This window comes from Typopeltis vanoorti, chromosome 15 (genome assembly GCF_054136105.1).
Source record: "Typopeltis vanoorti isolate ZY-2024b chromosome 15, IOZ_Tvanoo_1.0, whole genome shotgun sequence".
NCBI classification, from domain to species: Eukaryota; Metazoa; Arthropoda; class Arachnida; order Uropygi; family Thelyphonidae; genus Typopeltis; species Typopeltis vanoorti.
The window spans coordinates 11,093,464-11,118,631 of NC_143563.1; the positions used below are offsets into that span (position 1 = coordinate 11,093,464).

Genomic DNA, 25,168 nt, shown 5'->3' on the forward strand with positions numbered 1-25,168 from the left:
CATGTCATAATTGGAAAGGATTCTTACAACGAAGAGGTCAAATAGATACAAAATATTAAGTAAATAAAGAGATAAAAGAAAAAGTTGAAATAATTTAAAGGAAAAACCTAGCTTGATTTCTTCCAAACCTTATGATACATAACAATTATAAAACTGGTCTCGCATAAATTACAAAGGAAGAAATTACATCACAGGAAATTCAACTAGCAATACAATGTGGAAAATTCTCTGGAGAAGATGGAATAAATATAGAACTTATTGAACACTCAGGCATACTATTCATCAGGTGACTATTAAAATTATATAACAATATTTGACCATTGAACGGCATAGCATATTAAGAGACTTCTGGTACAATACCATGTAATCGTACATTCATTATCCAATCCTTCAGTTATCTAACTAGCAAATTGTTCTTCTGTTGGTTAATTGAGGGATTATAACTGAGAGATGTTTTAAAAGGAATAAAAAAAAATGGGAGGCTGATAATTCGCTTGCCATTTTTCTCTGATTACTCGCCCATGGTGAGAGGATTTCTGGAGCCCAGGTGGCATTAATTTGGAAATCTGAAAAAAAGGAAGCTATCCATTATGATACATAATAAATATTGCCTGATTAAATTCATTAGAAATGTCAAAGCAACCATGTTAGTTTCTACAGAATTTTCATGGCATGTGTCCAAAGGCAGAACATTTTCCTTAATTTTTAAAAGAACTTAAGTGAGAGATGTGCAATGATAATTTAATTGTTGACTTCTATCATCCTATTTTTTGGAATAGGCAATATAGACTTGCTTCCATGTTCTAGGGTAGATGCTGGATAAGCATGAAAGAATATGTAGCACAAATATTCTGGAGCAAGCTATTAGGTATACTTGGATACCAAGCTTCTGATCCTGATGGTATCAGGACTAGAAGACTTGATTGTATAAAGGAGGATATTGAAGGATTTTTTCTGTTGGCAGATGCAGACCAAAAGGAGTCATGACGTGAGCTGTCTTGAATGACCCTTGCACACTTGGAAAACCAAGGCTTGGATAGCGTGTCAGGGATTTTGATTGGAATGGGGAGGGGGGGGGATTAAGGTTTATTTCATTTAGAAATGTTTGCCTGATTGGAGCAGGAGTAGAGAAACATAGTATATTCTAAAGTGAAGGAAACTTAACTAGTTATTTAGCTACTAATTTGCATTATCAAGAAGGGAGAGCTGTCATCTACAGTATTTTATGGTAGACAACAGAAATATAAGATCTGATAATATTGGAGTCTTGATAAGTAACAGACTGATCTGGAGGAAAATTGTAGATCGGAAGTTAGTAATGATGTAAATTTTTCATGTAGTACTATCATATCCTGTACACCCCTTGAAGGTACATGGCAGGAATTTGATGATGATATGAAATATTTCAGTTGTGTTCATCTTTTATATTATTATATGATACGCTTCAAGGACTCATCACAGGAGGGCACTCTGCTACACATCTCACTGTCTCCCCTACTGCTTAATTCTTCCACTATGCACAAATATAATCGACACAATCTACTGTCCATCACCACTGACAATGGTATTTTTTTTGTCGGTAAATTGTGTATGTTTTGATGGGCAATTTGCCTGAATGCAGGATGAAAAACCCAAGTATCTGTGGGGAAAAACCCTTCTACCTTTGTAGGAGATTGGCTAACTCACCCTCAATTGACAAAGTCCACATAAAGATTCTTCTCATCATGATAAGAATCAAACTGAGGCCTTGACCAGTCAAAGGGTGCAATGTACTATGATTCTTCCAACTGTTACAGAGGCTCATATGTTAACATTACTTATAAATCAAGATGATATGAATGCTTTTGACATTTAGAAAAAATTATACTTAAGATGTATTGAAAACTATAACCTTTTTGAAATATATCAGATTCATTTTAGTTATAGCAAGAATTTTAAATATTTTGGTGTATGTAGAAATGCTTCATTTACCCCCCCCACCACCACCATTATTTTCAGAGTGAAGAACCAGACATATCCAACTTAGATGTGGATTACAACTACTTTGAAAATGCAGTTTGGCCTCTGATAGCAAATAGATTACCTGTATTCGAAGCTATAAAGGTAAGCTGAAATTGCCATTATAATGATTGATTAGAATTTAGCCTGGAAATGTTAAGCATTTTGTTTAAAATGTTCAAAATTAGTCTGAGGATAGTCATGTAACCTGCTTCTCATAGCAACATTGTGGGAACACTTCAAAATAGGAGATGGAAATAAAAACCAAGAAGAAAAAAAAATTATTTCTAAACAAATATAAATTTAAATCATAAATCATAAACATAGGTATCTACCTGGATACTGAACGAACAAGGATGGGCTGGCAATTTGGGATTTAGCCAACCAAATTGTATTTTTATTGGCTTAAACCAAAATAAAAAATTAATGTACAACATAACACAATTTCATGCCGGCTGGGGCATTGCCCTGTTAAACAAGGCCCCTGTTGTTTTCGCCATGGAAATAGGGCAAACAGCGAAAAGTCACCCACTGGAGAAAACTAAAACCCACCTCAACATCACCAGAGTTCAAGATCAGTACTATCAACATAAGAAGCCTGAATGGCAAAGAAATGGAGCTAGCTGAGGAATTGGAAAAGTACCAGATCGACATAATAGGAGTGACTCAAACAAAAAATGCAAAAACTGGTGAGAGCTTTCTGAGCAGTAAATACAAAATGTTATATTCAGGCAGTGACAATCAAGGAAAAGGAGTAGCCAGAGTAAACACTAAATATGAGGCTAATCTTCTTGAATGGCAGGCAGTCTCAAGTAGAGTGATGTGGGCAAATATCAGAAAGGGGAACTGGACAATGAGACTTATTTATGCATATGGTCCAACACAAGGTTCTACTAAGTAGAAGAGTGGAGCAATTTTTTAAGGCTTTAGAGAAAGCAACTGACACAATGAAAAAGGAAAAGTTGGTCCTTGTTGGGGATCTGAATAGCAGAATAGGAAATTATTGTCAGACATACAAAAATATATTGGAAAAATTTGGAGAAAAGAGCAATGCTAATAATAATGGCAAATACCTGTTGGATTTCTGTTCAGGACATGGACTGGTTATTACTAACACCATGTTCCAACATAAAAATGTGCACAAATTCACATGGAAAGAAGAGGCAAGGAATAAGAAAAGTCTCATTGACTATGTTATTGTTGATAGTGATGTTTTCTCCCTGGTGCAGGACACCAGAGTGTACAGAGGTTTTAAAATTGGAAGTGATTACCATTTAGTCTTGAGCAGGATAAAATTGAATTTCATATTGAAAAGAATAAAATGTAAGAAAGTTTTAAAGCGAATAAAAGTTGAGCAGCTCTCAGATGTGAACTGTAGACTAAAATACACAAACATGATTGAAGAAAAAATGAAAGAGTTTGAGAACAGGAACCAAACCTTGGAGATTCAGTGGCAAGCCCTGAAAAAAACCCCGATTGATTCAGCCAGAGCGGTATGTGGTGAGGTTGCCTATAAGGATAGAAAAATTAGATCTCCATGGTGGACACAGGAAGTTAAAGAGGCAATGAAAGAAAAGAAGAAAGCATATCAAAAGTTCCTGGCAAATATGTCAGCTTGTGCTCTTAGAAAATACAAATGTAAGAAAGCTAAACACTGTGTAAAACTAGCTAAACAAAAGTCACAGGAGGACTTTGGTAAGAACATAGAAAAAGGTGGCAAGATATTTTGGTTGTTAAAGAAGCTCAGAAATAGAGGAAAGAGTGCTGTAAAAGGAATTAGAGATGATAAAGGTGACATGAAAAACAGGAGAAAAAGATATCCTTGAAGTATGGAGTAATTACTTCGAAAAATTGCTAAATGAAACAAGCAGTGATGACAGCACAATGGTAAAAACAACTGACCAGGCATGCAATCAGGAATACATATCCATACTTGAAGTAGAAAAAGATATCAAAAGCCAGAAATGTGGAAAGGCAGCAGGAGTAGATGATATTCAACCAGAAATGCTCAAATATGGAGGTATAAAAGTCTTACAGTGGCTGCACTGCATAGTTCAGAAGGCCTAGACAGAAGGACAAATCCCATATGATTGGAGTAGAGCTCTCATAGTACCCATATATAAAAAGGGAAATAAAACTGAATGTGAGAACTACAGAGGTACTTCTCTACTGAGTGTTCCTGGTAAGATATATGCAAGTATACTTAAGGAATGGTGGAGAAGGAAGAGGCCATGGAGTCTTTCAAGTAATTAGAGAGGGCAGCTGATGCATAAGGAAAAGTTGAAAAGCTGGTTTTTGGTGGAGATCTGAACAGCAGAGTAGAAAATTAATACCACATATGTAGAAATGTTTATGGAAAATTCAGAAAAAATACCAAAGCCAGTGATAATGTTAAATACTTACTTTTCTATTTGGGACACTGACTAGTCATCACTAACACCATATTCTAACATAAAGATGTGCATGAAAGGGTCAAAGCTGTATAACTGATGTCATATATATGGTATGAAGGTTGGTAATAACAAGACAAAGACAATGAAAATAGGCAGAAACATTGAAAATATCAATTGCATCGTGAATGGAGAACCTATAGAACAAGTAAAACATTTCAGCTGCTTAGGCATGATTTTTAGTGAAGATGGTAAATTAAATATGGAAATAGACAACCGAATCAACAAAGCTGGTATAGTTCGCCCACTGATTTGAGGTCCCTTGACACTTCTGCGCATCTCAGAAAAAGGAGAATCCATTCCAATAATAGGGTAATCAGTCCGTATAGTGGGATGAGTTGTTTATTATTACTGGTTGGAAAATTAACTTCTCTTTTATGATTATTGTAGTTAACTATGTTTCTTGTATAACAGTTGGAAAATTTTACCTAAAAAGCACGTGATTTCGCGTGTTGGCGACCAATTCAGATGTCCTTCATTTCTTTCTCCCCTTCAGCATGAATCGACTATTCTTGGAAAGACGCGAAACAGGGACCTGCAAACGGTGGTCAAACTATATGGTAGAAAATCAACTGAATAAATTTATATGGAATAAGAGTTGGCAGGAAAAAGACCTAGAAGACCAAGATATAGGTGGATTGATACAGTGAAAAGTTCCTTAGAAGATACAAATATAAGATATGATAATTGATACAAAATTAATAACGGAAAAAAAACTCATATTACAAAAATTATTTAATAGTGTCATTTTCGCCTGTGCATCAGAGGCATCTTCAGTACATTAAGCTCAAATTAAACAATGACTGACAATTCCAAAAAGCACCATCTAAATAGCTGGTGTAAGATAACTAAAAAGGTCAATAACTTTCCTAAAAAAAAAAAAAAAAAAAATCAATACAATAAAAAGTTAGGTAAGATTAGCTGATTTGTAAAGTACTATCTCCCATGAAGGGGATAGATGTAAGCTGTCGGATCTCTTTAAGTTAGGAGAATGAAGTAGAGTTTCACATGTTTCTTTATAAAGGCGTTCCATGAGAAACTGACTTTTGTGAAGAACTCTTGTGTTTCTCCGGTGAATTCTGTGTCTAGTGAAGATGGCATGTTCTGCAAGTCCAGACTTTTCAGGTTTAAAGTATTCAATATAAGATTGGTGTTCTTCTAGCCGAATAGAGGCAGATCTTCCAGTTTGTCTGAAATAAGATAATCCACAAGAGCACGGAATCTGGTAGACACTTGGATGCTTAAGATGTGGAAGTTTGTCCTTAGGAGAAGTGAGAAAGGTGGAGATTTTTCTAAACAATCGAAAGGCAACAAAAATATTCAGTGGTTTTAAAACTTTTGCTATACGTTCACTGATGCCTTGTACATAAGGGATAGTAATGTGCGTTATTTCTTCTGTGTTTGAAGAGGAAGACATATTAAAACTACTCAGAGTTCTTTTAATGAAGCAATTCTTATAACCATTAGATAGAAAGGAAGAAGTTATATATTGTAGTTCTTTCTGTAAAAGATTCTCTGAAGAACAAAAGGAGTGGGCCCGATGAACCAGTGTTTTAATAGTTCCTGCCTCTTGACTGGGATGGTGATGAGATTCCGCATGGATATAATGGCCTGTATGAGTCTTCTTTCTATAAACTGAGAAATGTAGGTTACCATCTGGTTGGCGAAGAATTAGAAGATCTAAAAAGGCTAACTGCTTATTTGATTCTCTTCTAGGGTAAACTTGATCTTAGGATGAAATGTGTTTAACTTAGTGAGAAATTGTTGAAGTTCATCCGAAGAGCCATTCCATACAGCAAAAATGTCATCGACATATCTGAACCAATGAGTAGGTCTGGAAGAAATGTTGTCAAAGATACATTGTTCAAAATGTTCCATAAAGAAATTGGAGATAGCAGGAGAAAGAAGATTACCCATTGCTGTTCCTTCAATTTGTTGATACAACTTATTTTTAAAGGAAAAATAACCAGAATTTATTACAAAATCAAATACGTTTACAATGTCTGAAGGAAATTCCTGTTGTAGTAATTCAATGCTTTCTGAAAGAGGCACATTTGTAAATAAAGAAACATCTAAACTGATCATGATATCAGAAACGTCCAAATGAAGATCTGAAATTTTATTTTTAAAATCCAAAGTATTTTGGATTTCAAAAAATTTTTTCAAAAAAAAATTAAAGATGTTGTTTCTTTATTTACAAATGTGCCTCTTTCGGAAAGCATTGAATTACTACAACAGGAATTTCCTTCAAGCATTGTAAACGTATTTGATTTTGTAATATATTCATTTTGTCTTTGCTTGCAGCAAAGACAAAATGCTCCTTGGAGGCAGTGATTGCTAAACAGAGGTTGATGTACATTGGACATATTATGTGAGCATATGAATCATTGGAAATGATTACTGAATGAGTAATCATTAATGGCAAACTAAGTTATTCCAATGATTATTGGGCAGTAGGGAAAATTCATGATAAGAATTTGTGATAAGAACATAATAGTGTTAGAAGTTGGTCTCAATTAAGGATGTGACAGGTTTGCTACCACTTGATGACAGTGATCATGCCATACTGACCTAGAAAAGTAGCTCAGTATTCTAATTAGGAAAGGATATGTGAATTGCAACGTTGAATAAGATATCAGCCGTGAAAAGATGCTTAAATGATAGAATCTGATTGCATCTCTAGAGTTTCAAGAACAAATAGGGTGGGAGTGAAATGGATATACAATCTCATTAAGAAGAGATCCAGAAGAAGAAGCAGATGTTGTGGAAAGAATATTGTGAGAATAAGGATGAGAGGAGTTATGAAATATACAAACAGGATAGACATGTTAAGAGTATTGCACAAAAAGCAAAGTTGAAATGAAAGAAATTGGCCATGCAGGCTAAAAGATAATCCAAAAGAACTTGATTGTTATGCTGCATAAAAGAATGAGTGAAAGTGGAAGAATAACCGTACTGAATGCAGACTGCATGCTTGTGCCTGAATCAGATTGTACCATTGTTTAAATAATGAATGCTCACTTCATTAAATCATCCTGGTGTGCACAACATCGAGTACAGTGCTACCATTACATTGGATGAAGAGAGAGGGAGAGAGTTGCATGACAAGGTGGTTGTACAACTCGACAAATGTTTGGTAATGGGGACAGATGGGAAATCAACATGTATGTGTTAAGTCGGAGTGAAACAAAATATTAAAGAAAATCACGTTTCACTCGGACTTAACATCGTTCTCACTCTCTTAAGGAAAATAATGGTTTATCAGAAATAAAGAAGCACTTGCATAGAAATCGTAATTTAGTTTTTGTATCTTATCTTATTTAGTAATGTGAAATTTCATTGTATTATTATTATATAGTTGCTTAGTCTAAAATATTATGTAAATAACTAACCATTTGCTGGGTGAGAATAACCGTAATGTGAAATGGCCGACTTCTGAGACACGTGGTGAAATTTGAATAGGATTGTTAAAGAGAATCATGAATGGAATTTGATAAGTATTAAGAGTAAAATTTGATTGATTAGAGTAGAAAATTGAGACTAAGTGATTAAATGTTAGTATTTATGTTTCTCAGATAGAAATTCATGAAAAGGGATAATTAACTGTATGTAAGAGTGCTAATGCTGTATATAAAATTTAGTTGAATGATTAACTCAGTGCTTCTAAGTGTAATATATGTATTCTACCTGTAATTAAAATGTTTTGTTTTAATGTGAATGTTGTCTTGCCTGTACTTAGATCCTACTGCACTTGCTCATAAAATATAACGAACCACAAAAGGGCGGGAAATTGTGTAATATAAGGTCATGACTGCAAGTTGTAAATTTATAGCTGAGAAGAGTGAATGCTGACTGTGTTCTAACTCCTTGGTCTTACATGTTTAGTATATCCTAGGATTCAGGGTGGCGCAGCGCAAACAAATAAATTTTCTCTGAATTTGAAAAGGGAGATAGAACCAGTGCTGAGACAAAGAAATAGGCATCCGCCATTTGCATTTCTTTGTCTCACAAAACAACAGCTTCACTCTTATCAGGGATTCAGCCAGTAGCGTTATTGATAAGAAAGGATTAACCTGGAAATAATAAGTGTAGGATAGAAATAAGAGTTATAATATATATATATATATATAGTTGTAATAGAGATAAGAAAGGGCACATAAGGATAGGAAACGACACAACATATGGAATGAGTCTTGTGGAATCTTTCCTGAACTAGCCACACTTAGAGCAAGGAAAATGAGGCTGCAGATAGATCTGCTCATTTTTTATGATATTGTCTACTAGTCCTCTACACAGGTGAGCAGATTAGAAGACAAAAATGAACCTAGGGGCAAAAATCATGGAATAGAGAATAACAATAAGCTATACCAGATTAAGCCTGAAATTAAACTGTGGCAGTCTAGTCTGCATAGGGTTTTGCAGAAAGGAAGTTGTTCTTATTGAGCTCCATATAGGTTATAATTATTTCACCTGCACAGTCCTTCCTGTTGAGGGTGATAACATGCCTGTATATGAGTATAGCTCTGTATTGACCATCATACATATTTTTAATGACTGTCCTCATTTTGTTAATGAGTGCAACCATTATCTTAGTGCTTTTGATAATCTCCCTGGGCTCCATACTCAGTAAATTTTATCTTATTCATCCAACATTTAATGTTTTTTAAAATTTCAACAAAAGACTAATATTTATAATTATAACACACACACACACATTACTTTTAAAGAAAAGTTATTTTTATTTATTAATTTTACATTATTCCTGACTATATTTTTTCTGTAGATACTTTTATGTTGACTTATAATTTCTGCTGTGGTTTTACACACACACACACACACACACACACACACACACATATATATATATATATATATATATATATATATATATATTTTTTTTTTTTTTTTTTTTTTTTCAAAAAAAAAGACAAGCTTCATAAATTCAAGGAGCTATATAAATTCATTCAGAGTAGGCTTTTACAAACATCCATGCTCACAGTAGGATTTGAACCCGCAACCCATTGGGAGAATGGATGTGCTCTCCACAGCCAACTTGCATTTTTAATGTTTTAATGATGCATTATAGCTTAAGATATGACAGAAAAAAATCAATAAGAAAATACTTGTGGCACTAATCTAATTAATTAACCTCTTAACTGGCCAAAATGGATGAAATATTCAGGCATCTTAGGATTTTTCATGGATCAAAACATCATCAGCATTCTGCTTTTCATCATATAATTACCCTCCTCCAATGTTCATCCTTAATGGTAATTGTAGAGCCATCAGTGGATTAACTCTAATGGAGCAACCTTTGTATCACTTGACTTGAAGTATACTGTATTACTTTGAATTTCTTCATTGTCCTTCGATATTTGAACTTTTTGTGACCCAGTTTATTTTATTGTCTGTTCTCAAAGATGAAAATGAATTTCATATGTGCAAAAATAAACAATCCTGAAATGACCACAGATCATTCTTTGCAATGAATTTATTTAGTAGTGCTAAATTTATTGCCTTCATCATCATCAAATTCCTGACATGTATCCTCAAGGGGTGTACAGGATATGATAGTACCACATGAAAAATTTACATCATTACTAATATGTAATTCCTATCTACAATTTTTCTCCAAATCTGTCTGTTACCTGTCAAGATACCAACATTATCAGATCTTATATTTCTATCTTCTAAGGCACTTTTTACCTTATCAATCCGCTTATATCTTGGTATTCCTCTGGGTCTTTTTCCTGCCAACCTGCAGAGAATACTTGTTTTGCTAATCTTTCCTCACATTCTGTTTAAGTGGCCATACCGCCTGAGATTAGTTCTGTTAATGCATTCCTGGATGCTGACAGTATCAAGTTCTTTCCTAATATCCTAGTTTTTAATGTGATATTGCCATTGATGCCATCTATTCATGCCCCTAATCTTTCTCAGGACTCTCATATCTGTGGTCCTTAGTCTTTGGTCAAGTGTTTAACCTCTGACCCAGCTCTCAGATCCACAAGTTAAAACTGGTTTGAAAACTGTCTTGTATACAGCTAATTTTGTGTTGTTTTGACTAATTTCTCTCTTTATTCCATATAAATTTATTTATTTGACCTCCTACCATACCAGCTTTGTTGATTCTGTTGTCTGTTTCCATATTTAATTTACCATCTTCACTAAAAATGACTTCACAAAGCATTGAAAATATCAACAACAGTGTAGTTGATATTTTCAATGCTTCTGCCTATTTTCATTGTCTTTGTCTTGTTATTACTGACCTTCATACCATATGTATTACAACAGTTATTCAATTTAGTCAGGGAATCTTTCTTTTAGCACATTTATTTAGAAGTATAACATCATCCACATAAAGCAAAGAGCCAACATTAACATCTCCAATTTCGATATCAGTTTTAATACCACTTTCCTTCATAATGTGATCCATATAGATAATGAATAACAGAAGGGATAATGTACATCCTTGTCTGACACTAGATTAACATTAACCCATCTTATCTTTAAAGGTACCTGCGGGCATAACTATAAATAATAATTACATGATAACCACAGTAATTAACTTTAATGAAATAAAAGTACAGATATTTCGTACTGAAATTAACAGTACGTTATCAGTGTAGACAACAAGCAATTCAAAGACAATTCACCAGCTGTTAATGTACAGGGTGTCCATAAAATAACTTTCCCTCTTTGGAGGCATCTGTATCTTTCTTTCTTCTTCTGCAGCTTCTCCCACTTAAGTGGGGTCACTGTTGGTGATGAGTCTCCTCCACATCCTCCTGTCTTGGGCTGTCACCACATCCAAGTTCTTCATCCACAAGTCCTCTTCTACCAGCTCCCTCCATCTCTTCTTTGGCCACCCACGCTTCCTCCTTCCTTGCACATCCATTTGCATGACCCTTCTTCCCATATATTCATCCTTCATCCTCCCTCCTCATCACATGACCAAACCATCTCAACCTTGCCTCCTGTATTTTCGCTCCCAAGTTCGTAACTTTCACTGTTCCCCTCACATAGTCATCTGTAGCTTTCTTTCTTCTTCTGCAGCTTCTTCCACTTAAGTGGGATCACTGTTGATGATGAGTCTCCTCCACATCCTCATGTCTTGGGCTGTCACCAAATCCAAGTTCTTCATCCTCAAGTCCTCTTCTACCAGCTCCCTCCATCTCTTCTTAATTCTCTTTGGAGGCATCTGTAGCTAAAACCAATAAATTGAATGAGATCAAATTTTATATCGAGACTTTTGAAGGCATGGGGAGATGATTTTCATGAAAAAAGATTTAGTATCAAAAGTCGCCAAAAGGGGAAATTTTGGCACTGGCGTAGCCGGAAACAAGCAGATAATTACATTAAAGGCAGATAAAATGGAATAATAACATTTCGACGGTGTAATGTGCTTATCATAATCTGCGGTAGTTAGTGCTTGCACACGACTGAATTTATACAGATAGAAGTGAAGCATTTTCCATAAGATTTTTCAGACTGTACCATAAGCCATATCAAGTTTGCAAGCTATGGCACGAGCACTTGGACCAGTACTGGTCCCAGTGTCGTCGAACACTGCAGTAGCAACGTCTGTTACTGTTTCTTCTTGCACTGCTTTCCATCCTCTGCCAGGTCTAACTCCTAGTGATCCAGTTTCTTCAAACTTCTTAATCATAGCTCTCAGTGCTACAGCTGACATAGGACCCGTTTGCAGCTTCTGAAGCCTTCTAAATTCCCGAAGGGCGCTACGGCATTGCACTGTTTAAGGTAAAACAACTTAAAGCATGCTGAGGCAAGGTAGAATGCATATTGAGCACAATTCGTCAGTCATTCGAATAACTGCCTGAACGTTCCCAATCCCTTTTTCGAAGTGGAATTGGTGGCGCTGCTGTCACGTACGCACAGTAAAATTTGCCTAATCCTTTTTACCTGCGTTTACTGCAAATATTTGACTGCTTTCGGCTCTGCCATCACCAAAACTTCCCCTATCGGCATCTTTTGGTACTAAATCTTTTTTTCACAGAATTCATCTCCCCATGCCTTCAAAAGTCTCAATATAAAATGTGGTCTCATTCCGTGTATTAGTTTTATCTACAGATACCTCCAAAGGGAGAAAGTTAATTTAAAAAAAATAAAGAAAATACAGGATGGCCATCTCTTCCCGGCCATCCTGTACTTCGTATTCCATTCCTTTGAATTGCTTGTTGTCTACACTGATCGTGTACTGTAAATTTCAGTAAGAAATATCTGTACTTTTATTTCATTATAGTTAATTACTGTGGTTATTGTGTAATTATTATTATTATATAAACCATCTTCCTGTACTTCCTTCAATTCTAACTGCTGACTTACAACTCAAAGACTAAGTATTGCTTGATATAATGCCCATTAATACCATATAATTTTAGCATTTTGAATAGCTTCTCTCTTGATACTTTGTCATATGCCTTTTCCAGATCTACAAAACTTAAATACAGATCTTTGTTATGTTACCAACGATTTGTCGTAAAGTGAAATCTGATCCTGACAGTCTCTATTTGGCCTGAATCCAGCTTGTTCTTCACCAAGCTTTTCTTCCACAATATTTCTCAACCATTTTTCAAGTATACTTGCGTAAATATTACCAGGAACACTCAGTAGAGAAATACCTCTGTAATTCTTATTCAGTTTTATTTTCCTTTTTATGAATGGGTACTACGAGAGTTCTACTCCAGTCATCGGGAATTTGTCCATCTGTCCAGGCCTTCTGAACTATACAGTGCAGTACCTGTAAGACTTTTATATCTCCATACTTGAGCATTTCAGGATGAATATTATCTACTCCTGCTGCATTTCCACATTTCAGGCTTTCGATGGCTTTTTCTACTTCAAGTGTGGATATGTATTCCTGACTGCATGACTGTTGAGTGTTTTTACCACTGTGCTATCACTGCTTGTTTCATTTAGCAATTTTTTGAAGTAATCACTCTATGGAGTCAGCAGGTGGTGCCTTTGAATAAGCAACGTTAAACTTATGCTCCCGCATTTTATCATAATTGCAAGTGTTTTTTGTGAAAAAATAAGCAATAAACGGAAAAGTAACAGAAGGTACTAAGCAACTGATTACCTAGCACAACTCGTAAGTACCCATTGTCCATTAAATCAGCTATTTTTTACAACTAAAAACAGCCACGTGAAAGTGTTATGCCTACCGTGCGAAGTAAAGATGGCGGCAACAAAGGCCAACAACAGAAGATTACCTCGAGTCCTGTCAGCATAGCATCACCAACAAACCAAATGACATTATGAAGTGCCGCAGCTGTAAAACCGAAGTCAAAGAAAGAAAAAAAGGTATATTGTGCGATTTCTGTTGCAACTGGTTACATATTTCCTACACGAAAATAAATGAATTGGCACACAAGCTCTTTACCGATCTTAACCAGCCCCACTTCTGTATGATGTGTCTCCCTTCCATAAAACAGATACTAAACTAGGCAGAAGAGTTGAAAACCTCGAGCAACAGCCTAATACTATGATCGATATTTTCTCCTCCAAAATCGGAAAGTTGGAAACTAAGCTTGAGATGCTCGACGACCAGCGCCCATGCCTGCTAATGAACTTCGTTAACTAATTGCATCAACGGTACATGACTCACTTGAGGCCGAAAATAAGAAATTCAATGCCATTATCCTGAACTTTCCAACAGAAAACGATAAATCTTTAAAAGAATACATCGGCAAACAAGCAGGAGAATGCAATTTCAATCCCAAAAATATCGTCAAATGCTATTGTATCGGACCCATAAACAAAAGAAAGGACGGAATGAATTTTCCAAGTCTCGTGAAAGTGACCTGCGACTCGCTAATAAACACATCTAAATTTATAACAGCGATAAACCAAAAGCTAAAGGACACTTTCACTCAGTCGCGCATACGTGCTCGATCTTATATAGCCTTTGCCCAGAGAGAACAAAGATGCCAACTCCGAAGACAACTAGAAGAAAAACGCCAAAATGGAGACAACAGTTGGATGATAGACTACAAACAAACCAAACTAGTACAGAAACCAAGTGACGCCACTAGTAGCCACCAAGGACACCAGTATGCAAGCACTGCATAGGAAACGTGCAAGACACTTGGGGTCAAATCCATGTCTCACAGAACCTTGCATATCCACTTAACCAACATCCGTGGCCTCAACTCCAACCTTAATAGCATCCACCTGCAGTCCACCAAACCCCACCTACTCTTTTTGACAGAAACTCAAATCTCACCTTCCCCCAGCACTATTCATCTTAACCTTCCTAACTATACACTATTTAACTCCTTTCAACCCAAGGGTGGTGTCTGTGCATATATCCACTCTGACATACCCTGCCAGAGAGCAACTAACTTAGAATCACCCAACTTCGACCTTCTTTGGCTGAAGATATCCCTCCACCACTCAGTCAAATTCATCTGCTGTCTCTATCGCTCTCTTAATACCACCACTCACTCTGAGCTCTTTCATTTCCTCTCCTTAAAAGTTGATTTTCTCCAGTCCCACTCTCCTAACAGCGAAATCATCCTCCTGGGTGATTTCAACATGCATAACACCAATTGACTTTCCTCTTCCAGTTATACAGATCCTGCAGGCAGAGATGCTGAAACATTTGCAGTCACTAATGACCTTACACAAATTGTTCAAAAATTGACCAGAATACCAGATAACACGAACCACTCCCCAAATACCCTAGATCTCTTCCTTACTAATGACCCCTCCAAATATTCAGTGAGTGTAGTGAGTCCCGAGTAATTCTAACCACAACTTAGTGCTCATCTCCTCCCCCATGCAACAACGCTTACACAGTCACTCCCACACGAGTAGTTTGGCATTATAACAGTGTCAAATGGGACAGTCTCTGAGACTACTATGCTTCATTCCCACGGTTGGACTATTGTTTCCAGTCTTCCAGTCCAAACATATGCACCGAACGTATCACCAAAGTAATCCTCACTGGCATGAAAACATATATTCCCCACACTCCTCAGAATTGCCATCCCCTAACTAAACTCTGGTTCTCCATAAAATGTGCCAAGGCTGTACAAATGAAAAATCAGGCATACCACAACTGGCTCAAATCAAGAACCCCATCCTCATTCAAAGCCTATATTGAAGCCCAAGACAGATGCAAGAAAATTATCTTCTTCTTTCGCTATGCAGCATCTGCATGTTACTTAGATGCGACTTCTTGTTAGTACCACTCTCAACCGATCTGTCGCCTAGTCTGCTGCTGGGGGGATATATTTTTGGCTGTAGAAGCATATGTTCATGGGGTTCATGGGTTTGCCTGCTTGCAGGATGAAAAATGCCAGATAAACTGGCAGGAAAAAACCCTACCTACTGCCCACACCCAAGACCGGCTAACTTGGCTATGCCTGAGGAAGATTCTCAAGTTCCTCACGTCTTTGACGGGAATCGAACCTGGGATACTCCTTCCACAGGCATATGATTGTGAAGCGCAAAGCCACTAGGCTAGCAAGAAAATTATCAATATTTCTAAAACAGAATTTGAACAGGCAAAAAGCAGGAAGCTGGCAGCTTGTCCAAACGGCAGTCATGCCTTTTTGGTCTCTTGCCAAGGCAATTGGCCGTAACTTTTGCCCTACGCTATTCCCACCTCTATCATACCCAGATGGCTCAATTGCAACATCACCCATACAAAAAGCTAACTCTCCTGGCCACTTTACTTCCAATGCACACATAACTGACAATGGCAAATGCCCTCCAGTCATTCCAACTGCCAAACATACAATGTCCCCTGTATCCTTTTGCCAAAAAGATATCACAAACCTGTCGTCTAAATTAGACACAAAAAGTCTCGTAGCCCTGACTGCATTCCTTCAATTATCCTGAAGGTCTGTGCACCAGAACTGACTCCTATCCTATGCCATCTGTACACACTCTCTTACTCCACTGGTATATATCCCAAAGCCTGGAAACTGGCTTATATTCAACCCATTCCTAAAAAGGGTGACAAATCACTGCCATCTAACTACTGCTCTATTTCACTCACTTCATTCCTATCTAAAGTAATGGAGAAAACCATCAATTTTCAACTCCTAATCTACCTTGAAGGTACCCGGCTATTAAGCGACCACCAGTACGGATTCCGTCAAAGCTGTTCAACAGGAGATCTACTCTCATATATCACCCATCACTGGACAAACGCCATGGAGAAATTCGGTGAATCCCAAGTAGTTCATATCTCTAAAGCCTTTGACCGAGTCTGACATAAAGGCTTACTAAGCAAACTCCCATCATTTGGACTGCCTCAGGATTTCTACAGATGGATTGCCAGCTTCCTGTCTGGACGCACACTGTGTGTGATGTTAGACGGCTCCCTATCCTGTCACCATCCATCTAATGCTGGGGTCCCACAAGGTTCGGTTCTCTCATGACCCTCTTCCTTCTATATATCAATGACCTACTTCAGTTGACCTCTAACCCATTATACAATTTTGCAGATGACAGCACATTATATTCCGCCCTTTCATTTGACAAACCCTACTCTACACAACTCGCTTCAACCCACAGAACATCAACCACCACTGCCCTTAATTCCGACCTCCAAGTCATCCGCCAATGGGGCTCAGATAACCTCGTCCACTTCAATGCTAGTAAAACCCAGTTTTATCTTATTTCTCACAAAAAATAACCATTTTCCCCCAGCATTGTTTTCGATAACACTCAAATTCCCAGGCAAGATGAAATTTCTCTTCTCGGAATTACCCTGACATCAAGCCTCTCTTGGCATAAACACATCACAATTGATGTGTTTATGCCACCTCGGCTTCCAAAAAACTAGGTTTTCTGTTTCGCTGTTAACATTATACAATTCACAAATCCGCCCAGCTATCAAATACTGCTGTCACATCTGGAGTGGGGCTCCTAAAAGCTCCATCAAAATGCTTGACTCAATACAGAGGAGAGCAATTAGACTAATAAATGACCCATCTCTCACCAACTCGCTCCCCTCACTTTCACATGGACGCTAGGTCTCTGCAATCTGTATATTCTATAAATATTTCCATGGGAAATGTTCATCTGAAACAGCATCAATAATTCCCTCACTCTGTACTAAGCCCATTGGAACATGTACAGCTGCCACCTAACATCCTTTCACAGTACACCTTGAAACCCACAGAACAAATTTCTTTTCTTCCTCATTCATCCCTGGTACTGTGGAACATTCTTCCCCCTAACGTATTTCCCAAGGAATACAACATATAGGCGTTTAAATCAAATGTAAACAAGTTTCTCCTTTTCCAACCCACCACCCATATACGGTATTAATGTACTACCAGCCAACTGCTCGTATATGAGCCCCCCCCCCCAAAAAAAAAACTTCAAGGATATCTTTTTCTCCTGTTTTCGTGTCACCTTTATTATCTCTAATTCCTTTTACAGCACTCTTTTATCTATTTCTGAGCTTCTTCAGCAACCTCTAGAATATCTTGCCACCTTCTTGATATTTATTTTCTATGTTCTTACCAAAGTCTTCCCATGACTTTTGTTTAGCTAGTTTTACACAGTTTAGGTTTCTTAGATTTGTCTCTGTATCCTCTAAGAGCACAAGCTGACTTATTTGTCAGGAACTTTTGATATGCTTTCTTCTTTTCCTTCACTAACTTCCTGTGTCCACCAGGGAGTTCTGATTTTTCTATCCTTGCAGACAACCTCACCACATGCCTCTCTGGCTGAATCAATCAGTGTTTTCTTCAGGGCTTGCCACTGAAGAAAACATTTACTCCAAGGTTTGGTTCCTGTTCTCAAACTCTTTCATTTTTTCTTGAATAATGTTTGTGTGTTTTAGTCTACAGTTCACATCTGAGAGCTGCTCAACTTTTATTTGCTTTAAAACTTTCTTACATGTTCTTCATTTCAATATGAAATTCAATTTTATCCTGCTCAAGACTAAATGGTGATCACTTCCAATTTCAAATTCAAGTATATGTACTGAATAAATTACAAATGAAAAAATTCTTCATCAATTTTATTACATTTCTTTCTTCATTTATGTGGAACTGTAAAACTAATTCATCTTAGATGTTAATTTACACCATTAGTGTCTGATTGAGTTTAGTCACTAGAGAAGGTGTGTTGTTTGGAATTATGACTGTAGCAACAAAGGCTATGAGGTCAGTATATTATGTCTGTAAATTGCATGTTCTGGCCAGTTTGCTCCTGTTTTGTGGTGAAATGAAAACACGAGTTTCACAGTACGGAAATTCTGCCACTTTCATATGAGATTGGCGATCTACATTAGCCAATGTGAAGCAATGGTTTCCAGAAAATATATCTTAACTGCTTATAACAGATCCATCTGTGAGTCTGAGTCATGTCACCTTCAAGGCTGAATTCCTTTATGAATCTCAGATATGAAAAAGATTTCAAACATACATTTCATTCTCTAAAACAAAAAAAGCTTCCACTCTTAGAATATTTCATATTATAATCTCCAGATCAGCAGAAAATGATTTGGTTTCATGAGATAGGAAGAGCATGTAGTCACTCTATTAGTTAGTACAGTCAACTCTCTATATAGAACCATGGGGGCACAGGAATAATTTGTTATGGTTGGTTATTTTGGATTTGAGAATATTATGTCTATAAATTGCATATGATCTTCTGGCTGGTTTGCCTGTTATGTGAAAAACCCTTCCACCTCTGAGACCAGATAAACTCACCTTCAGTTGAAAAGTCCGATAAAGGTTCTATGTGTCATAGATAGGATTCAAAATATGAAGGACATTTTCGATACTGACTGAGCATAATTTGTTATGGCAACTCCAAATGGATGTTTGATAGTTTGTTATAAGAATGATGTATGCTCCTAGTGAGAGTGAGTTAAGCATAGCTTTTTATACTGATTTTGTGTCTTACATAAACATGAAACATTAAGATCCTAGTATTTTTACATAGAACTTGTTCACTGTTAAGCCAACATAAATTCATTTTGAAACGTTTATCTGTTTAAGATAAGAATGGTCATTATATATGCAAGTTTTTTTTTTTTAAAGGTAATATCAGTTGAGTTTGTGTGCTTTTACTACAAAAATTGAATGGAAAATTTTATTTTTCAGCTCAAGAGATCATGGGCAGGATTCTATGATTACAACACTTTTGATCAGAATGCAATTTTCGGTCATCATCCCTATTACAATAATGTTATCTTTGCTACAGGTTTCAGTGGCCATGGAATTCAGATGGCACCAGGTATAGGTCGAGCAATGATGGAATACATTTTGGATGGAGAATATAGAACTATTGATCTGTCCCGATTTAGCTTTAATCGTATCTTGATGGACCAACCTTTACTTGAAAACTGCATTGTGTAATTAAATTGTGTTGATACATTTTTTTTAATGACTGTAATTTTACATAACGAGTTCACAGAGCTGTTCTTAAAATATTCTAGCCTGTTCTTTGGAAAGAACATGTACAGTGTCCTTATTTCAAGGATGTTTGAATGTAGTTCTATTTTTATGAAATGACCTTACTGATAAGTCCACACACACACACACACACACACACACACACACACACACACACACACACACACACACACACACACACACACACACACACACACACACTCTCTCTCTCTCTCTCTCTCTCTCTCTCACACACACACACACACACACACACACTTTTTTTAGTAGTTTCAGCAAATTGTTTAGGGTCTGAACTCAAATCATTAGAATGGTATGTTAGACATAGTAAAAAACGTATTAAAATTACCAACAGATATTTCAAATGACTATAAACTGGTTGATAGCTGATAGTATCAATTCAATGAATTACATTCTTACAGTTCTATGTCTGAGGATTCCACAATATGATATTACATATTCTTTTTTTTTAAGGTTATAATGTCACATATTTTGCAAGTTTTTGGCTAAAGTTTATAAGTAACAAAAGTTTAGCCCAAAACTTGCAAAATTAATCTTGGTTGTGCTTTTGCCTAGTAAAAAAATCTAAATTTAAAGAAGTCAGTTCAACATATAAATTTCTGAAAATATTTCACGTAGCTCCAAAAGTCAGTGTAACTACCTAGACTTTTAAAATGAAATGAGACTTCTCTTAAACAGTAGGCTATGTATTAAGGTTTTATTGGCTAATTAAATTATCATTAAATGAAATTTTAAATGTATTAAAAACAGTATAATTTTGAACATACCTGGATATCTTGAAGGCAAGGATGATATCAATATATAGTACTGAGTTCAAACTTGCTCAAAATATAGTATAAATATGGAAAAATGTGGAAGATAAGGAACAAATAAGTATGCATGGAAATATGAAATGGTAGGAATGAAACAAACAAATTAAAAAACAAACAAGCTATGAATTATGAAAAAGTAAGAGATTGACTAGAAACATGCAATGTACATGACAAACCAGTTGTGTGGATGACAGTATGCTGGCCATTCTGTAGAAATCATCAAATAAGGGGAAAACTAGTTATGAGTTTGATGCATGATTCATGAGATAAGTATGTTAAGTGAAGATTGGTTAGTTTGCGAGTAAGCATGTGGATGTGGTAATATTTCAGTAGTGGAATGTAGATAGGTATAAGGATATATTGCCTTCCAGTTGACAGTTAAATTGGCAGTGGTTTATGTTTCAATAAGTGTAGTTTATTACTACCAGTGTAGACAATTTTGCAATTAGAATATCTGAAGGGGGTGGGGAGATTCTGGACAGAATGGATATAGAGTATTAGTTATTCTGGATATTGTTGAAGACAGAAATGTTTTTCAATCAACAAATGTCTTGGTTTAAGTCACTGGTTGGAGTATTTGTAATCATTAATAAATTGTGTTAATATGATATTTCTTTTTATTTGAAAAACTTGCATTTTTCTTCCCATATGATGGGAAGAAAAATGCAAGTAATTGCCAATATTAGTAAGTTTATGGTACACTTTGGTATTAACATGATGATCAGATATAGTTAAGGTTAAATATAAAAAGTTTGATTTATCTTCCTCATGTTTGATAGATAAATGCATTCTATGGTTGCAGATGTTTACAGAATGCAATAGTTTGTGTGTAGCATCCTCATTGCCAATACAAAAACCTTATCCAACATATCTGTTATAGTAAAAGCTACCATTAGGAAGTTGAGGGAAGGGGATAAGAGTTACTCCATGTGAGTGTAGAAATGTTTGCTACTTGACAGCTAATGTTTGTTTTGATTCACCAAAAGACTGAAAACTTGTTTGTAAATATTCTTGTATTAAAATTATATATGTATATATATTGGCTGAGATGATTTTGAATTAATGAATGGATATTTGAAGAGGATAATTTTGTGTGTTTTGTAAAGTTGTGATAATTTATAAGCATCATATGAATGATGTCTAGGTATTTTTGTAACATCAACTTTGGTTTACAGAGATGAGGTATAAAAGGAATGGAGTATATTGTCCAGTGGTTCCTTCAATGTGGTTAAAAGATTTGTTTGTGTTTTTAATAATGAATTTGAATTTTTTTTTAATAATGATTTTATTAGTAGCAAGACCAATTTGGATTGGTGGTGGGTTTTAATGAAATTGAGCCATGTGGTATAGCCTGGTTTAGGTATCTTTATTTGTCCAAAAATAGTGGGAAGATGACTTGTGCAAGGAGAGTTTATTATATATATATATATATATATATATTAAAATAGTATATCTATCTATTTTATCTTGTTTTTTTTCAGTGGCTGTATTTTTGTTTTATAACATTGGACGTAGGGTATACTGTAATTATAAGTATTGGGTTATTAACTAGCATCTTAATATTTTATTATGGTACTCCCCTTTGTCAATGACGATGTTATTGCTTTGTTTTTATTAATAATGATGTTAGGGTTGTTTTCCAATTTTTTTTATTTTTTAATAGTTTTGTGAGAGATGGGGAGAAAGATTAAATGTTGGAATTATTTTGCTTTTGATGTTTATTATTATTTTTTTTTTGAAAATATCTTTTTGGATCATTTTCGAGTTTAACTTGAGCTTTCATAATGTACTCTTTTCTTGGATTTTTTTTTTTTTGGGGGGGGGGGGTGAAATTAAAATCTTTACTTAAAATTTCCATTTCATATGGAGAAAGCATACTTTCATAGATTTACAACCAAACTAAAACCACTATGTTTATTAACATTGGGAATAGTGGAAATACGTGTGTGTGTGTGTGTGTGTGTGTGTGTGTGTGTGTGTGTGTGTGTGTGTGTGTGTGTGTGAGGGAGGATGGTTGGATAACAGATTCAATGGTTGAATCTGTTAGAGAACTTTGACTATTTAGGATCTAAGAGAAGTTTCAGGAAATTTTTATTTCTATGATGAATATAGTTATGTAGAGGATTTGAAATAGAAAATGATGACCATTTAGTTTTGAGCAGGTAAATGGAATATCATATTGAAAAGAAAAGCATGTTAAGAAAGTTTTAAAAATAATCAGTTTGAACAGCTTTCAGAAGTGAATTGTAGATGTCTACACAAATATTAATCAAGAAAAAATGAGTCTGAAAACAAGATGCATTGGCACTCTGAAAAAAACGTGGTGAGGCTGTCTGCAAAGATAGGAATATTGGAACTCATAGGAGATTCGAAGTCAGTTAAGAGAAAGGAAAACATATCGGACGTCCCTGGCAAGTAAATCGGCAAGAAATGTAAGAAAGTGAAGTAGTGTGAAAAACTAGCTAAACAAACATCATGGGAAGAATTAGGTAAGAACATAGAAAATAAATATCAGGAAGGTGGCAAAATATTCTGAGAAGCTATTGAAAAGCTTTGCTTTGAAACAGAGGAGGATAGCCTGTAAAAGGAATTGGAGATGATAATGCTATTCTGGATGTCTATTTTTAATGGAGAACCCATGCATGAAAGGTTGGTACACTTATAGTACACTAGTACCATGGATGAGCAATAAGGAATTTGTTCCCATTTGATTTGAAAAGCTGTGGATTTGTATTCCTTGGGAAACATAAGATGGTAGTAGCAGAGGAGATAAACATAGACGAAAAACTTGTTCTATGGGTTTGGAGTTGAACTGTGATTGGCCACTGCGCACATCTGGATGGATTTGACAGAGGGTGGGAGAATTATTGATGCTAATTCTGATGAACAGCAGCCACAGGTAAGTATTTATATATAATAGAAGATACAGGCTGTGTGAAAGTGAGCAGAGTGTATTAGTGAAAGAGGGATCATCAATCAATCTGATTGTCCTTTTCTCTGTAGAATCAAGTATTTTTATGGAGCTCTTAGAGGCACCACCCCAGATACGAGAGCATTATTCAGTGGTCAGATGGATTTGTAATTTGTATTGGGTTAAGAACTGTTTGGAGAAGTAATGCCTTGAGCAAAACTTAAACCTAATTTTTTGGATACAGAGGAAGCAATATTTGTGATATGTTTGTGCCAAGAGAGAGATTTGAGTATTATAAGAAAATAATTATATAACTATATAAACAAGTATTATAATATATATAAGACAGGAAGAAAAGGGCTCTTTTTTGCTAGCATTGAAGTTAACAAAGCTTTCCAAACCCCATTGATGGGATTTTGGATATCAGATTTAAGGTAGTAGAGGTTAGAATTCTGCAGGTTGTGGTGATTTATGCTTTGCAAGGTTTGGCAAATGAAAAGGAGGTGTGTAGTGTGCTGTCATTAGTAAAAACTGTCTACCAGATTGGAAGTCAGCTGGAGTAGATTGTTTATATATAGAAGGAAGAGGGTGGGCAAAAGAACAGTGTGGTGGGACTCCAGCATTAGTTGTATAGTTCGAAGATAAGGAACATCCACCACCACTCAAAGTGAGAATCCACTCAGAAAGCTGGCTAAATTGCAGAAGTCAGTGGACAGACTGAATGATGGGAGTTTACTTAACATGTTCATGTTGGGGTGATTGTAGCTCTCTTGCTGTCACCCTAATCTGATGAGGTGAGAGAAGACAGTGTGCCCTTCGGAAATTTCGTGCTTGTTTTAGGATATTGTTTTCTAATATATCCTAAATAATGTTGATCAAGTGATTCATTTAGGCATAATAAGGATACATGTGAGTTGATGGAGCAGCAAATCATTGTAAAATTTGTTGTGCTTGCTATGTGTATTTTATCTGTTTATTTTTATATTTAGCTTCATTTTCTAAGACTTTTATTTTGTTTACTGAGGATCAGCATACATTTTAAGCAGTAATAGAATACATAATTTAAGCAGTAATAGAATACATAATATCTGATAATTATTGAAATTATCCACACTTTCGGGATCTTATATTCATTAATCAATTATTTTTATTTATTTTTGTCAGTGGCTCTTTTGTGTTGTCAGTAATAGGTATCTCACATATGCTGGTATTTTGTTGAAGATCAACAAAATAAATATAAATGTATACTTCTTATAATACATAGAAGTATTTCATTCAGGAATAGTTTTACGTCTGTTGTTTCCAAAGACAGGAATATGTGTTCCTATACCATGAAAAACATTCCTAATTCAACAGACACTATACTGCAGAAGATAGAAAACATTTTACACATGGTAGACAGTGTCATTCAAACACTTAATGAATACTAATTTTATAAATAAAATTCTGCCAAAAAAGGTGCAACTAACATGGCATATAAGTTTTGTGAAAATGTGACTGTTCAATGCAGAAATATCATATAATACTCTAAAGTTAGTTCCTGTCAATGATTTACACATGGTAGACAGT

The 25,168-nt window shown here is 35.7% G+C and overlaps 1 protein-coding gene across 1 annotated transcript in view; it reads left to right on the top strand.

Moving 5' to 3' along the window:
* The window catches only part of LOC150098382 (FAD-dependent oxidoreductase domain-containing protein 1-like), a 112,432-nt gene extending 92,377 nt beyond the window's left edge, over window positions 1-20,055 (top strand). Inside the window, exons 8-9 of the mRNA XM_090405122.1 lie at window positions 1,999-2,103; window positions 19,547-20,055. Coding sequence (XP_090261248.1) covers window positions 1,999-2,103; window positions 19,547-19,801 — 360 coding nt within the window. The 3' untranslated portion in view covers window positions 19,802-20,055. The remainder of the gene's footprint in view (window positions 1-1,998; window positions 2,104-19,546) is intronic.
* The last annotated feature ends 5,113 nt before the right edge of the window (window positions 20,056-25,168 follow it).